The sequence below is a fragment of the Oryza glaberrima genome, chromosome 6 (assembly GCF_000147395.1).
Source record: "Oryza glaberrima chromosome 6, OglaRS2, whole genome shotgun sequence".
NCBI lineage: Eukaryota > Viridiplantae > Streptophyta > Magnoliopsida > Poales > Poaceae > Oryza > Oryza glaberrima.
The window spans coordinates 945,252-962,382 of record NC_068331.1 but is presented as its reverse complement, the minus strand read 5'-3'; the positions used below and the strand labels follow the sequence as shown (position 1 = coordinate 962,382).

General features: G+C 44.6%; 5 protein-coding genes across 5 annotated transcripts; 3 read left to right on the top strand and 2 right to left on the bottom strand.

Moving 5' to 3' along the window:
* The first annotated feature begins 293 nt into the window (after positions 1–293).
* On the top strand, positions 294–3,082 carry LOC127775658 (superoxide dismutase [Fe] 1, chloroplastic). The gene is made up of 8 exons (XM_052301934.1): positions 294–514; positions 864–1,073; positions 1,144–1,338; positions 1,411–1,582; positions 1,696–1,814; positions 1,988–2,014; positions 2,107–2,130; positions 2,215–3,082. Exons 1-8 carry the CDS (start codon positions 326–328, stop codon positions 2,452–2,454), a joined length of 1,176 nt encoding a protein of 391 aa, XP_052157894.1. The 5' UTR covers positions 294–325; the 3' UTR covers positions 2,455–3,082.
* A 2,495-nt stretch (positions 3,083–5,577) lies between these two features.
* Positions 5,578–7,339, top strand: LOC127777324 (acyl-CoA-binding domain-containing protein 2). The gene is made up of 4 exons (XM_052303900.1): positions 5,578–5,670; positions 6,178–6,295; positions 6,815–6,877; positions 6,989–7,339. The coding sequence occupies exons 1-4, from the start codon at positions 5,659–5,661 to the stop codon at positions 7,069–7,071; spliced, it is 276 nt and encodes a 91-aa protein (XP_052159860.1). The 5' UTR covers positions 5,578–5,658; the 3' UTR covers positions 7,072–7,339.
* A 2,569-nt stretch (positions 7,340–9,908) lies between these two features.
* Positions 9,909–12,872, top strand: LOC127776735 (uncharacterized membrane protein At1g75140-like). Its single transcript, XM_052303266.1, has one exon. It carries the CDS (start codon positions 9,975–9,977, stop codon positions 11,898–11,900), a length of 1,926 nt encoding a protein of 641 aa, XP_052159226.1. The 5' UTR covers positions 9,909–9,974; the 3' UTR covers positions 11,901–12,872.
* Positions 12,873–13,362: 490 nt separating this feature from the next.
* LOC127776736 (uncharacterized) lies at positions 13,363–15,494 on the bottom strand. Its single transcript, XM_052303267.1, has 3 exons — positions 15,366–15,494; positions 13,797–13,895; positions 13,363–13,720 (listed from the first exon to the last, which is right to left on the bottom strand). Exons 2-3 carry the CDS (start codon positions 13,888–13,890, stop codon positions 13,581–13,583), a joined length of 234 nt encoding a protein of 77 aa, XP_052159227.1. The 5' UTR covers positions 13,891–13,895; positions 15,366–15,494; the 3' UTR covers positions 13,363–13,580.
* Positions 15,495–16,500: 1,006 nt separating this feature from the next.
* LOC127776179 (uncharacterized) lies at positions 16,501–16,974 on the bottom strand. The gene has a single exon (XM_052302531.1). The coding sequence runs from the start codon at positions 16,972–16,974 to the stop codon at positions 16,501–16,503; it is 474 nt and encodes a 157-aa protein (XP_052158491.1).
* Between the last annotated feature and the right edge of the window lie 157 nt (positions 16,975–17,131).

The window sequence follows — 17,131 nt, the reverse complement described above, 5'->3', positions numbered from 1 at the left end:
TTATTTTTAATTTTTTAAAAAATATTTACAGTAATATTATACTAGAGAAAATATTTACAGAAATAGACCCTGCAGCCCTTCCCGAGGGCGGCCAGATCACCTTGCCGCCCTTCACTTGGGTGATTTACGGGTATAATATTTTTGTAAATATTAAAAAAATTAAAAATGAAAAAAAATCTTGGTAATAATGTGGCAGCCCACTAAGCTCCAGCTAGAAGCCCAAAGCCCACATTAGTTTGGGCCCATTAATATCTCGGGCGGCCGCTTATCCCCTCCTCTAATCTCATCGTCTCCTCCTCGAAGCTTTCTCCCAAACTGCTCGTCCATGGCGTTCGCCACACTGGTGGGAGTGGGAGGCCTATCGCCTGCCCTCTTCTCCCCCTCCCGCCCCCTCTCCTGCTCCAGCTCCACCTCCGTCTCGGCCCCGTTCATCCTCCGCGCCGGCGGCGGCGGCGACGCCCGGCGGCATGGCCTCCGACGCCTCGTCACCCCACTGAGAGGGAGCGCCTGCAGGGTAAACTGTCGCCTCCTCCTCCTCAGCTTAGCATTTCTAGTTGGTAGCTCGAGCTGACTGATTGGCGCTGCTCGCCGTTCTTTGTTTCCTGTGTATTATTTTGGATAAGTCACACTGTTACGTGTTAATTCACCAGACTTATCAAGCGAGTAGCTCTTCTTTATGGATTCACTGACTCAAGAAAATGCATTTTCATTTCTGTAGATATTTGATTTGTCATGACATTTTCGGTTGGATGTGTGAAATACATTTATTATGCACCATTTCTAGAATAAAAGAATCCTCTCCAGTTCTGTAGACGATTAATTTGATGTGGAAGAATGCATATATCTATGTATTATTTCAACAGGGAGAGAGTACGAACTCACGTGTACTCCAGTGTGCCAATGAGGCTAATGTGGTGACCGAGGATGACATTGTGAACGATGGTATCGATGATGAAACCGCTTCCGATGCTGAAATGGATGAGGATGCTGAAGCAAATGGTGATGAGTCGTCAGACACTGATGAAGATGCTTCTGTCTCCTGGATAGAGCAGCAGCCTCTTCCTTATCCTTCAGTAAGTACACAAATACCAATTTGTGGTTTTGCACAGAGTAGTAGTGACAACTGTGTGATGGGAAATGTAGGATGCCCTAGAGCCATACATCAGCAAGGAGACGGTGGAACAGCACTGGGGAGTTCATCAGAACATTCACGTCGAGAGGCTCAATGGCATGATTGGTGGCAGTGAGTGGGAGGGGATGTCGCTGGGGCAGATGATGCTATCCTCCTTCAATGAGGGCAGGGAGGCACCCCATCCCCCCTTCTTCCATGCTGCACAGGTATCATTCTGTATTATGTATAGCGCTGAGCTGTATGTCCTCCATATGACTAATTACTGGACATTCTTTTAGATATGGAACCATGATTTCTATTGGCGATCTATGCAACCTGGTGGCGGGGGAAAACCCCCAGAACGCCTTTTGAAATTTATCAACAGGGACTTTGGATCCTATGATGGCATGATTCGACAATTTATGGATGCTGCATCAACTCAATTTGGTTCTGGATGGGTTTGGCTTTGTTGTAAGTGATGTACAGATGCTTAACGACATACTTATTAGCTTCATCGTACCAGTTTCAAAATTTGCATATGTTGGTGTGATGAACTGAACTCTTTTTTCTGTAACTCTCTCCAGACAAAACAAGCAAGTTGCCTCATGTGAAATCAAGAAGCCCAATCCCATCTGATAATTATGGTAGACTGGTCATCTCAAAGTCTCCGAATGCCATCAATCCTCTTGTCTGGGGTCACTCTGTGAGTATTAACTTGAAACACTTACCCTACATTGCTATGCCATTCTTCTGTCATGATTCATATGCTATGGCTAAAGTTGAAATGCAAAGCATACGGCTGGCATTGTATGTCTGCTGGTTTTTTTGCCGTATGCATATCCAACGGGGATTTCATGAGGCTATTTCTTTTTGCAGCCACTCCTTGCAATTGATCTTTGGGAGGTATGAATATTGCAATCAGGCTTCTCTTTCTTTTCCTGGCATTTTTATTAATAAACAATTATACTAACAAAACCTATTACTTTGGGCAACAGCATGCATACTACCTGGATTATGAGGTTAGATGACAAGTGATGCTTACATTTAGTACTTAAAAAATACATTTTGTTTTACTTATTTTGTTCATGGCTATATCTTTGCAGGATCGGAGATCTGACTATGTCTCCACATTTCTAGAGAAGCTTGTGTCATGGGAAACTGTTGAGTCCAGGCTTAAGAAGGCCGTACAACGGGCAGTAGAAAGAGATGAATATGTTAGCACAAAGCATATAAGGAAGCAACTTTTAGCTCGGGCAAAGAGCCGAATCAGAGCTATGCCTCAGCAGGTCAATGGGGATGCAAGAGAGCAGACCAGCGGTCAAGAGAAGTCCCTAGGGGTGTGACAACGGAACCAAGTAAGCTGCGGCAGGTGGGTCATGTTGCCGAATCGAACCATGGGGATGATGGACTTGTAGCACAGGAAGCTAGAGCAGCTGATCAATCTTCAAGGTAGCAGTATCCAAAGATTGTATGCACATACTGTGGGCAACCCTTTGCTTAATAGCAAATGTTGTCGTACAGGCAGCTTCACAGTTTCTGTCGCTGTCGATGAATAGATCTGTAGTTCGTGACACTGCAGCAAATACAAGTCACGAACCCAGAGTCATGTGCGAGCTAAATTTTGATAGGAGTAATTAGGTTTGAGTATCATAGAGATAGACAAGAATCAGTCACTTGGAGCAAATGAGCCTGACATCTTGTATTCCTGTGCTGTCCATGTTTGAATCCTGAACTTCTGATTGACAAACCAAAGAAAATTGTAGTTCCGAAGAAATACGTCACTGGTGTCAGTAATGTTTGTTTCGACAGGCTCTCATGAATTGCCATGGTGGTTGCTTGGTACTTGGTAATGAGGACCTACAGTTTTGTCATAGATTTTCATGAGCTGTGTGTTATTTTCTGGTTGCTCTTGTCCAGGAACTCAATAATAATGTCCTGATGCGTTGCGCTATATTTTTTTAGAAAACAGTCAACTTTCATTACCCAGCTTTGAAACCAAAGCCAAAAGCAGCAGAACAGAGCATTGCTCTGCATTTACAATCTGGTTTCCAAAAGTTTACCTGTTGCACCTGATGCCAGAGATTAACACACTATTCTCTATTTCTCTACTTATTCTAGCCGTGTTGTTCTACCCTTATATTCTTTATTTCTCTACTTATTTTCCTTTTATGTCATTTGCGCTGATGTGCAAAATCCTCGATTTGCAAGTCTTGCGCGTATTCCTGAATAAAAAGAACTTTTGGGAGTAAGGCCGTGTTTAGTTACTTTCCAATTTTTTTTTTAAGTATACGGACACACATTTAAAGTATTAAACGTAGACTAGTGACAAACAAATTACAGATTCCGCATGTAAACCGCGAGATGAATCTATTAAGCCTAATTAATCCGTCATTAGCAAATGTTTACTGTAGCACCATACTGTCAAATTATAGCGTAATTAGGCTCAAAAGATTCGTCTCGCAATTTTCCGTCACGTCAAATGGCGCTTAGCAAATGTGGCGGTGCCAGAATTGCCTCTTCCTAGCTTGGTTCCACGGTCACAAAATCTAGTCAGAGATTAGGCCTTTTGCTCCATTCTGTGTCCTGTAACCCGTCCCCTTCTTTTTTTTTTTTTTTTTAGTTTTCGGGTCCGTTGTACATAAACTTTATTCCTATTAATAAAAAATGCGCTGCTTGCATATTAAAAAAAATCTCTACTAATAACCTGGTCATCACATTGACAAAATGACAAGTACAAAAGCGGAATAAAATCGAGTAAACTATCCAAGCAAGCCAGAGAATGAAGGAGGCCTTAGAAAGTCCACTTTCCTCCCTCACTATAGCCTGAGTTTGTTTGGCATCCCTATATCACAATGATTTTCGGCCCTTACCTCACAAAACGGAATTGCTAACCTTCTTTCGATAGATTTTGCATCCCTAAATCTTGCAAATTTTAGGACACCGGATAGGCTTCGAGATTCGTGCTCCACGCCTTCTCCTCCAACTCCGGCGATCTCCTCTTCTTCTCTGGTGCCGGCGAGGACCCTACGGGTTAGGGTCCTGGGGTGGGGTGGGGTGGGGGTGGGAGGGGGAGGGGGAGGGGAGGAGTTCGCCAGCTCTAGAGAGATGGCTGGGGGAGGCGGCAGCCCGACGGTGGGCGGCGGATCGGGCGGGCGGCGAGGCGCCGACGACGGCGCCAGAGCCGCAGGGCTGGAGGAGGGCGGTGGGCCGACGTCAGTGGCAGGGGAACCTCGCCGCTGACGGCTCGAGGAAGGAAGGGAGGAGGGGGAGGGGAGGGGGCGAAGGCTGGTCGGGGGGGAGGGGGTTCTCGCCGGCGCTGTTGACGCCCTCCGACCAGCCGGTGAGGCGGGCGGCGGCGCGGTGCGGTGGTGGTGGCGGGGGATCGGGCGGAGCTGCTCGCGAGCGCGATGGGAGGGGAACGGGAAGAGGAGAGGTAGGGTTAATGCATCTGCACGAATCTTAAAGCACATCCAATGGTCCAAAATTTGAAAGATTGGAGGTGGGATTTTCTGTCAACAGATGTATAGACAGCCCCTTCACAAAAACCTCACATGTCATCCTGTACTATCCATGTTTGACTTCTAAACTTCTGATCGACAAACCAAAGGAAGAAGTTGCAAGTGAGATCGTACAGTTCTTTTATTGGTAGCTCTGGTCCATGAACTCAACAATGTCCATATCCATTGCTCTGCATTTGCAATCTGGTTTTCGAAAAATTACCTATTTCATTTAACTGCATAGGATTCCTGCGGGCACTACTACAGTTCTCCACTAGGAGGCAGACAACCCAATCAAATCAAATTAATTAGATTTTTCTCAACATTTTGCTTTAACCTATTAGTAGTAGGCAACACGTAAAGCCTTTTTTATCCCTTCAGTATCAGGGCAGGATTGTACTCCCTCCATACTCATAAAATAAGTCGTTTAGGACAAAGACACAGTCTCCAAAACACAACTTTAACTACTTGTTTCTATAAAAATATTTATTGAAAATTGATATATGTATATTTTTATGAAAGTATTTTTCAAGACAAATATATTCATATAATTTTTACATCTTCAAACTCAACAACTTAAGAGTTATTCATGATTTATATTTCCAAGGTTTGACTTAAACATTATCCTAAACGACTCCTTTACAAGTACGGAGGGAGTATAGCACAATCTTGGAATATCCAAATATCTTTCTCTCTCTCTCTCCGAGCAAAATCGTTGACGTGATAAAATCTAAAAATATTAAATAAAACAACCACAAAAAAAAGATTGTATTTTTGGCCTCTCATAGAAATTATCGCCACACACGAGAGGCTTTTTGTCTGTGCCATCCACGAGTCGCACACTCGTAAGCCACGTCGCCACCGCCGATCAGGAGTCAACACCCCACCAACGGCTCTGATCAGGACACGTGTCCTGAAACCCACCTGCAAATATCCCCTTCCTATATAAACTCATAAAAAACGCTTGGACATGGCGTCCATTGATCTTCCTCCCCCCTCCAACTCCAAGAAATCGACTGACGCCAACGAGAACGAGACGCCATCGCTGCCATGGGTTTGCAGGTAAATTAAACGAATCGTCTTCCTGCTTCTTCTTCTTCTTTTCGCTTCTCGTGATTTTCTTTGTGTTTTCTTGAGCGGATGCGCGTAGGTTGAATGGATATTACTCCTCCGCTTGTTGAAATCAATCTACCTGCAGATTTGCTGGTTGTTTATCGTTTAGGATTTTCTTCCCTTTGGCATGCAATATATATCTTGTTTGGAGTACCATACTACCATGTGGTTTAACAGTATGTTAATTTGTAATTAACCAATCTAATGTACCTGCTGTTCGTTCCTCCGTTGGTTAATTTAGTAGTGACAGTGTTCTGGATCAAGTAGCTAGGTAGGTGCAGTAGTGATAAAAGATCAAACCTTTTTGTGCTTTAGACTTTAGAGGAGCCATGCAGAAACTGCAATTGATGCCTTTGTTATCCTGTTCTTCTGAACTCGAAATATGCAGAGCAGTTTCCTGAGGTAAACAAATTCAAGTCGATTCTGAACAAATTAGTTGTTGTTCTTGTTGTGCAGGAGGAGTTTGAGGAGTTCGCCGAGAAGGCCAAGACCTTGCCTGACACAATTTCCAACGAGGACAAGCTGCTTCTCTATGGCCTCTACAAGCAGGCAACCGTTGGCCCGGTTACCACTGGTATATATAGGCCTTCTGCTCTTCTTGAAACGATGCATTCATCAATTGAGCTAATTAATTTGCTGCTGTTCAAGTGCTAAGATTCCATATGCTTTCATGATGATCAGGCAAGATTAGCTTTCATATAGTTGCATCTGAATCACTGTTTTGTGTTTTGACTAAAAAGGATTATCGATCTGCTTAAGTTTTGCCACAAATTTAGTGCTTGATGAGTGTAAACTCATCTATCCTTGTAATCTGCTTGTCAATTTGGGGTGTTTAATATTACAATTTCCAGAGGAATTATTCACCTATTACAGTACTAAGTGGTGGTTGTCATTTGAAATTGTAGTAACATATGGTATTCTTATGTTTCTCCCCGATGGGGACTTTGCTTAGCAGCTGTTCTACTTTTTTTTTTAAATCATGACCTTTCAAGTTCCAAAGGCAATGCTTTTGGACTTGTTTCGTAATACAGACACCAAAGATCACATTTTATCCTCGAGTTATCGTATCTAACAATTCAGTTTCATCTTTCAGGGCGCCCAGGTATTTTCAACCTGAAAGACAGATACAAATGGGATGCTTGGAAGGCCGTTGAAGGTATATGCCGATCTCTTTAAGTCCTCAAAAACATATATCAGCTAAACTATATAACTGTCATATCCGCAAACTCCCATCAATGCTTACAAATCCAAATCATGGTGAATTCAGGGAAATCCAAGGAGGAAGCTATGGCCGATTACATCACCAAGGTGAAGCAGCTGCTGGAGGAGGCTTCTGCATCCACTTCTTAGGCTATTATGAACACCACCATCAATAGTGCTGCATATATGTACCAATAAACATAAATACTATACCATCATGAGGCGCTTTGTGATCATCCCTTCTCTGTACTTGTAATAGTTTCAAGCAGACTCGGTCCTGTTAATTGATCATGACTGTTATTAAGTTTGTCCGTCTTTTCTAAATTTAACTTGTTGCTAAGGCTACGGTTTGGAGTTGTTGGGATTTTCTTATACGCAAGGATTCTATTAAGCATATAATACTATACCCTGTTTAGTTCACGCCCCCTGTTTAGTTCACGCTAAAATTGAAAGTTTGGTTGAAATTGTAACGATGCGATGGAAAAATTGGAAGTTTATATGTGTAGGAAAGTTTTGATGTAATGGAAAAGTTAGAAGTTCGAAGAAAAAGTTTGGAGCTAAACAAGGCCAAGTTGATGGGCTTTTATGTTTCTGTATCCATGATGCAATGAACCTCCACTGCTCTTTCCATTGTCTATACATCTACTACAACGGTACTGGTGTAATTTAATTTTGTGGGAACTGTCATTTCAGTGTAGTTTGTCAGTAAATGCGTACAAAAACATACTAGCAATGATCAATGATATCGATTGCATATGAACAGCAAGCGAAGAAGACAAACAGTAACAACAGTAGACGATGGAAACTGTGAAGGCAAAACAGTACCAACAATTAAATCAAGCAGTAGACAATAAAAGCAAAGAAAGTGAACTGTTGGATAGAGAACAACAGTTATAAACGATAAATAAAACAAAACAAAAAAAAACGTGCTGCGTTGTATGAACAGCGAACATCGAAACTATCCGGTTGATTGCACTAATAACTGGTCTGCTTTTAAGAAAACATGAATTCTATAGGAAATAGTTCAAAACTCGTAAAATCCGGTAGGACATGCTTTACATTGTCAGACAACTTGTTGCCGCGGCAGCTGCTTACTATACAACTATTTACTCAACAAATATTTATTCTGCATATCTAAATTCCCTATTCTATATTTTTTTTATGTCCATCACTTTGCCAAAAAAAATTTAGACCTATAGTAATCTAGCTTCTTGAGGATACTTTGAACATGGTTAGATAACTCAACACCGAATTAATTGACACACGCCTTCCTCCTATCGAAAGACATTCCCCTTCCAACTGGTCAATTTCTTCTATAACCTTCCTCAATTATATATTTGCCAATCCTTATGAGAGAATTTCTTACTCAATCCATACTTTGTTCATGAGTATAATTAAGTCTGTCTGTCTTCTCTGAATTTAACTTATCGTTTTAAGGCTACGCTTCGGAATTGTGGGAATTTTTCCTAGCTGTTGAATGAACCGAACAATTTGCCTTCAAATTCCTACAATTCTACGAAGTTTGTCTGTCCCTTTTGTGCTTGTTTAAGCCAACAAGGATTCTACAAGCATATACTGTATACTGCAGCCGTCAACCATGGCGTGCCTGCCATACTGGAGTGGAGTGCACCTCCTCTCCTGCAGATTCATGGCATCTTGAGAAAAGAAAAGAGTCAGGGAGAGGATGAGGATGGCAAAAGATGATGGTGTTTCTCTCTATCCATCCATCTCCTCTTTTGCTGGAATAATCAGGATGATGCAATGAACCTCCACTGCCCTTCTCTTGTCTCTACTCAAACACATCTACTATGTACTACTGAAGTATAGTTTTTTTTTTTCGAACGCGCAAAAGGATTGCACGTCAATATATTAGAAGAATAGAGTTTTGAAACACGACGCACTCAACCAGACCGGCCTATGCCAAGGAAGGAAGAAAAACAAAGATAAAAAATAACGAAAGGAAAGGAACTCTACTTCAAACAGCTGGAGGGGGCAGAGCCACTCTACGCTCCCAACAATTCCCCAAAGGAAGCGACGGCCGCTAACGACCACAGCCGGCCCTCTGAAAGGATGGACTCTAGGACTACTGCGACCGAAGAAAGCACATAGTCAAAGACCCTGGAGTTATAGGACTCTAGGACTACTGAAGTATAGTAAATTTGCAGTAGTGTATTTAGTTGGACAACTGTCATTTTAGTGTAGTTTGATAGTAACAAGTGTGTGCAAACAAACTGTATGATTGCTTGAAAAGTAAATAATGAAAGCAAAAGGAGAAAAAACCAGTAAACTATGAAAGCAAAGAAAGAAATTGTCTCATTGCATGAACAGTGAACAATAAAAGCTGAGAAAGAAACCGTTTGATTGCACGACTGGTAACGGTTTCTTCTCTCTTTTATTTCCAGGGTAGTAACTGTTTCAAGGCAGGGATTTTACATCATTTCAGCAAAACAAGTTCAGATTTCGGAAGAAATGTTCCGACATTATCTGTTCTAAGATCTAAACAACAGAAACAAAGAAAAAAAATGTTCAGTCACCTGCAAGTGCATTTCTTTACCAAGTTATCGTTGGAAGAGGGGTTACCCTTGCTAGTCTGGTTACGATGGTTACTATGCAAAACCAAAAAAAAATCAGACAAATTTCATCCTAAGTTTAAATTTTTGTTTAATTTTTTAGTAACTTATTAAATACACCTGGTATTTTTCATTACCACGCCATGGCAAACAAGTAACCACCCATATCTTAAACCCAAGTCACAAGCGCTGCCCACTGACACCTCGGCCCCACAGGTAGATAATAATATTATTGGTCAACGAGGCTGTCCTGTGTAGCAGGAGCAACGCACAGCCGACCTACACATAACTAACCGCTGACATGTGGGGCCCACACAGCCGGCCGAGACATAAACGACCCACTGACATGTGGGGCCCACGGAGCCGTCCCGTCCCCGCACTTTCCCCTACACACACCAGATCCCCTCTCCTAATCCCAACCTCCAAAACTCATAAAACTACTCTAAACCCTACTCCACTCCCGCTCCGCTGTCACTGACAACCATGGCCCACCACGTCGCTCCCCTCCTCCTCCTCCTCACGCTCGCCGCCGTCGCCGCCGCCGCGTCGGAGGAGGCGGCGGCGGCGGATACGGAGGCGGCTGCGGCCGTGGAGGCCGGCCTGCTGGTGCGGCACGAGGCGCAGCTCGCGCGGCTCGAGGAGCTCACCGAGTCGCTCGCCAAGTCCGTCCAGGCGCTGGAGTCCGCGCTCGCCAGATCCGTGGAGCCCGATCCGCCGCCGCCGGCAGCCGCCGCGGCGGCGCCCGGCGACCGGAGGGCGCCGCAGGGGGTGGCCGTGACGAAGCGGAGGCCCTACTGGTCCGAGCGGTTCCACTTCGCCGCGGCCGCGCGGCTCGGGGACGGGGCCTACGCCGCCGCGGCGACCGCGCTGCCCTACGAGGACGCGGATGGGCTCACCAAGTACTTCGCCGTCGGCGACTCCCGCGGCCGCGTCTTCGTGTTCTCCGCCGCCGGGGACGCGCTGCTCGAGCTGGAGCCCGGGGTGTCCGGCGAGCCGCCGGTCACCGCCCTGCTCGCGTACCTCTCGCCGCGCCGCACCGATTGCTTCCTCTTCGCCGGCCACGCCGACGGCTCCATCGCCGCCCACCGCCTCATCGAGTCGTCCCCGCACGGCGATGACTGGCTCACCCTCGCCGCCGCGTCGTCCCGCCTCCTCGTCCGCGGCCTCGACGCCGCCCCCGTGCTCCACCTCGAGGCCCACCACGCCGGCCGCGCGCGCTACGTGCTGTCCTGCGACTCCGGCGGCCGCATCCGCGTCTTCACCGAGAACGGCACGCTCTACGGCACCGCCATCGCCTCGTCGACGCCTCTCGCCTTTGTGAAGCAGCGACTCCTCTTCCTCACCGAGGCCGGCGCCGCGTCGCTCGACCTCCGATCAATGTCTGTCCGCGAGACACCATGCGAGGGCCTCGCTGAAGCTCTCAATGGCTCCCTCCCAAAGGCCTACTCCTTCGATCCTTCCGAGCGCTTCAAGGCCTATGGTTTCACTGATGCCGGCGATCTCGTGCACGTCCTGCTTCTCGGTGACATTGCCAGCCTGAAATGCAGGGTCCGGGCAATCAAGAAGGCTGAGATCGACAACCCCGTGGCGATACAGACGATCAAAGGCTACCTCTTGGTAGCCAGCCAAGATAAGATCCTTGTGTACAACACATCAACTCAGTACTATGGGAGGGTTGGGGCTCCCCGCCCGCTATTCGCCACATCAATCAAGGATATCAAGTCTGTGTTTGCGGGTTCTGGTGGCGTGATGCCTGCTTCACCAGCTGGGAAGCCGCTTGTTGCCGCGGACAGGGAGAAGCTCGTGATCTTGGGACTCGGAGATGGTTACATTGCTATATACAGGTCCAACTTCCCGGTGTACAAACCGGAGAGCAATGCTGTGGTGTGGAGTGGTCCAGCGCTGCTCTTCCTCCTGTTCTTGATTGGCATTTGGCAAGTCTATGTAAAGAAGAAGGATTCGTTGGGCTGGACTCCGGAGGAGACATTTAACACCTCAGTCACAGCTCCTACAGGGAGCATCTTGAATCATTCGACCAGTGACCGTGCCTTCGCTGATAGCTCAACAAGAGCTGGTGAGCGAGGCTATGTTGATGGCACAACAAGAGCCAGTGATAGAAGCTATGTGGATGCCACCACAAGAGCGACAGACCGAGCCTATGCTGAGGCTACCAGGGGTGTGGACCTACGGGGTGGGGCATTGAGAGGTGCTCCAAGAAGGTATGTGTCCCCTACTAGATATACAGGGGCCGCAGGAATTCCATATCGACCTGTTTCAACAGAGCCTGTGCTTCGAACCACACCGGAGCTGAAGTATCGAGGCCCAGGTATGGAGCCCCCTGGTTTTCCCAAGAAAAGAGACACATTGTTCTCAAGCAACCAGACAGTAGTAGATGATCATGTTGATTGACTGTTTAATTAGCGGTGTAGACAACACGCTAAATTTTGAAGGGGTTTTGAAAATCCTGCACCAATGTGGGCAGCGATCCACATGTGTGTTGTTGTAAGATGTAACTCAAAAATGTTGTATTTGCATGAGTACATTACAGCCATTGATATGATGCTGCAGATGGTGAAATAACTTTGAAATTTATGGGTTACATTATAGCTATGAAAGAAGGGATTCTTGAGCTGTTTTCGTGTGACTTCCATCTTCAACGATGTAGGAAAAGTGGACAAGTTTACAATAATTTTTAACAATGATAGGCTGGTAGGATGTACTATGGAATTGCTTTAATTATACAGTGGCGTGTTGAGCATCAGAAAAATTCAGCAAGTTGCATTTGCAATAATTTTAGCCATAGACACTACAATATCAGTGAGATCTTTTTTTTTTCAGAATTCACTGAAGTTATTAATGACACTGTTTGCAAACTTTAAAGCTCAACACATCACGTGTAACATTTGAACTTCATTTTCTATCACTATCTGATCTCTCTATTACCTTTTTGCTTCCAAGATAAGGAGGATCTGCTGACTGCCATTGCAGATATTTTTTAGTGGTTGCAACTGCTACATCATCTTAAGTTGGTGACAATGACATGGGGCTTAGAATGGTAGCCCGTGTTGTCTAATTTTTGTGTTCTTTTAGCATGACAAGTGATTCCTTCAATCTGATTCCCATCTATAGATGATAACCAAATTAGTTATCTGGGAGATATCATACCAGAATTTATTCTGACAGTTTTACATGAATTAGAATTTAATCTGACAGACATGAACTCTGCTCGGTCTGCAGACTGCAACTACAGGATTCACCGGTTCAGCCATTTTCTGCAGGACAGCAAAAGGCCTTGCATTCCTTTGTTCACTGAAGTACTGTTTAGCAAAAGACCAGCACTGTCACCAGCCGGATCAACATCTGTCACAACCGGAATATGACAACCCTAGAGTTTCAGAAGTTGAAAGCGGGTGGAGCATTCAACTCTTTTTAGGTAGGTAGGTTCAGACTTTCAGTAGCAAAGCGAGCAGGATCTGCTGCCTGGGCCTTGCATCCTGGAAGTAACTTTCATGCTTCTAATTGAAGAGCAATGCTCCTGTCGTTATGCTAAAACAAGTTCAGATTCGTTTTGGTTAACATTAGCTTCCATTTCCTCCCTTGTAGTGGGTATTATTCTGTTCTAGTATTTCGGTGGGCAGTAACTCATTGCTAGGCCCTTGCATTATCAAACAAGATTTCACCAAAAAAATGTAGACCTGATATATCATCGAAAATAACCCAGATAGCAGCAGAACTGAAACTCTGGGATGACAACATAATTTGAGCACAAATGACCCTCTATCATTGCCTCTAAAATGCAGAAACAGGAGGCAGTGAAACAGCACAAATTTGAACTTAAGCAACAACTTACTGAAACAAAAAGATATGAATATAGGAAAACAATGTAATTCTTTACTGCCCAGTGGAAATTTTTCACCGAGGAACAGAATTCATCAAATGTGAGTATGCTGTAAGCTCCAATGTTTGCTCACAGGTGAAGTGAAAAATGCAAAACGTATCCTGACTGTTGCATCTTATTACAATCTCAAGGCCTAGAAAACAAACTTCATATTCATGGTAAAATCACGACACTGAACCAGTTTCTCTCGTCTAAGTGGACTTAACGATGAAGTTTTGGCGGCTGATGGGGTTCATGATGACTGGTGGTCCAGCGGTGCGAGGCCAGGCCTGGAACTTGGTGTCAGTGGCTTGCCACCACTCCTTGTCAGAGACAGTCTTTGGAATGGAACCTGCGTCCAATGAATGAAGCAGATTAAGGTCCAATCTTACGGGAGGTTAAGCACATGCCTGTAAGACTATACTCACCTCCAAATGCCTTCTTGTCAGAAACAAATGTGTCACACAGGTAAGCAATGGCGAAGGATCCAATCAAGGACCCAGCAATGTATCCGGCCGTCATTTTTGCTGCACAATCATGAAATGGCATACAGATTGTCAAGTCTGATAGAAAATGAATGTTACAGATTATTCATATGAAGAGAAGCATGAGTGAACATCACAGTCTAGAAAAACAAGTCCCCTGCTAACTGTAGTTGTTCTCAAACTAATAAGCAGCTTTCTTGTTCATTGGTATAAACACAATAGACAGACAAAAGGAAATAAGCTCCAGCGTACACATAATCAAGCGCAATTGTGTAGAAATGCAGATAGTCAAATATGATTCCAAGATATACAACTTAATCTCCAGCTAGTTTAACAAGTTAGATTAGTGCAAGATCAAATGGCTGTCCTCTTGAAACAAGTGATATGATAAATAATACTGGACTTATTGTGGCAGAGTAAATGTGCAGTACGACTCAAACCACAGCCTTCATATACCTTAACTATGAAGGTAATAGAGTAGACACATCATTTATTCTACTGATAATACTCCACTATCTCACAGCCAAAATGCAGGAGCAAACTAGACCCAAGGGGGCTTATTGCTAACTGTCGAAGTTGTCAAAACTATAAATCAGCTGCTTTCTTGTTCTTTGGTACAATGGAATAAATTCCAGGCTTCCAGCACATACATAGTCATCCACAGTTAGAAAATATAACTATCACGCCTCAAGCGCAATTGTGTAGAGCTGTAGATAAGGAATATGCGATTCCAAAATATACAACTGAATCTCCAGCTAGTTCAACAGATTAGATTCGTGCAAGATCAAATAGTTGTCCTCAAACAAGTAATATGTGATTCACTGGGCTTATTGTGGTAGAATAAATGTAATTCAAACCACAACCATCATATATACATTAATAAAAATCAGCTGAAGATATAGACACCTTGTTTATTTATTCTCCTGACAAATGCCCTACTCTCTCACAGTCTCACATAGCAACATAGACCCAAGGGGATTATTGGTTGAAGCAACGGGTTAAAATGGAAGGGTTGGCTTGGGTGGGAGTGGATGGTTCATCCAATCCAAACCAGTGGTAGTATCGATGGGGCCATTCTTCAACTATAATGGTGTCAAAGTATATGTTCACAACAGCAATTTTCTATTCGTAATGTGTATTAATAGCGGGATTAGCAAAAAGTCATTTGCCTCCGCCCCTGCTCCAATTAATTATAGTATTTGGTTAAGAGGATCACAGAGTAGACTCCGCGATCGATCGGTCGATCATCCCTGAGGAATCGGTAGCTTGTAATCGATCAAACACGACCACTTTCAAATCTCGACGATTCATGCACTCATTCATCAGAGAAGATGAAACTGGGACCCAAAACGCAGGCAGGACCCCACGAACGAACGAGTTAGGAAGAGCAGCCTCGACGAAGAGAAGCCCGACGGAGAGGCGCGGCACCATGGAGGAGATGAACGGAGAGAGCAGATCCGCGAGAGATCTGGGAGCCCTAGGTCTAGGGGGGAGGGGTCGGCGAGCACGTACCTTGGTTCGGATCGGATTCCGCCGCCGCCGCCGCCGGAGAGAAGAGAAGAGAGGAGAGGAGACGCGTTCCTGGAAAGGAGGAGGAGACGGTGGCTTCTTGGCTTCTCTCTCCCCGTGCGGGTTAATGGTCGATTCCTATATGGCCCTCGTGGGCTTTTTTTTTGCAAGGCCCATAGCATTTTATGCAAAATGGCCCCTGGATTAAAAAAAATTGCAAATATCCAAAAGGAGGAAGGGGCAGAAGTCAGAACTCACAAGCAAAATTCTGTGTATAATAAACCTGCAGCTAGCTGCAGACTGTTGATTAATTGAACCAAACTGAACATATATATATATATATATATATATATATATATGTTCACAGCAAATTAAGCAGAATGATATATATATAATATGAGATGATAAATAATACGGTGACACTGCCAATGTTGCAAGATCGATCGATCGATGTTACGTACATTACATATGGCTGGCACATAAAACAAACTTGCTATACATTCGATCAACGTAGGACTGAAACGGCAACATCAACGAACTACGTACCGATCCATCGATCGATCAACATTGCATAGTACTCTCTCGTCCGTTTTTAAATATTTGACGTCTTTGATTTTTTTAAATATGTTTAACTGATCGTCTTATTTAAAAAAATTAAATAATTATTAATTATTTTTTATACATTTGATTTATTGTTAAATATAATTTTATGTATATATATATTATTTCATAAAAGTTTTTAAATAAGACAAACGGTTAAATATGTTTAAAAAAGTCGAACGCGTCGAATATTTAGAAACAGAGGAACTATAAATTATTCATGGTGCAGTGCATGTAGATGTAGCTAACCTATATATATATATATATATATATATATATATATATATATATATTCCCTCCGTTCCAAAATGTTTGACGCCGTTGACTTTTTTTAAAACATGTTTGACCGTTCGTCTTATTAAAAAAATTAAGTAATTATTAATTGTTTCTATCATTTGATTTATTATTAAATATACTTTAATGTATACATATAGTTTTACATATTTCACAAATTTTTTTAAATAAGACGAACGGTCAAACATGTTTAAAATGGTTAACGACGACAAATATTTAGGGGAGGAGGGAGTATACAGCTAGCCTATTCTAGATGATACTGATTAATAAGCGCGACAAAGCCGGCGAGGTAGAAGACGATGAGCGGTATGTCGAGAACGACGTAGTGGGCGACCAGCATGTGCTTGTAGCCGGACGCGGCGCAGACCCCGCCGGCGGCGGCGACCACGACGGGGACCAGCTCGGAGAGGACGGCGGCGGTGTACGCGCCGGCGAAGTGCGCCACCAGGGCAAAGAACCCCGAGAGGAACCGCGCCCCGTTCGCCGCCGCCCGCGCCGCCGTCGCCGCCACCGCCTGCGCCGTCGCCGACAGCAGCACCAGCGCCGCCCCGGCGCGCATGAACGTGGCGCCGCCGCTGCCGCCGCCGTAGGCGGCGCAGGGCCCCTGCGACGACGACGCGTCGGCGGTGGTGATGGCGAGGACGAAGAGGGCGAACGCCACCGCCGCCCAGCCCATCACCGCGTGCGCCCACGCCATGCCGCTCACCGACATCGTCATCCTCAACACTAGCGAAGCTGGGCAGCTAGCTAGCTAGTGAGTATATAGTGGTTAGTGAAGTGGAGATCGCGATGCAGCATGCATGAGAACAAATTAAGTGCAAGGGCTACATATATATAGTGCAAGGGCTAAAGCACAAGTCAATTCACTTGTTGGT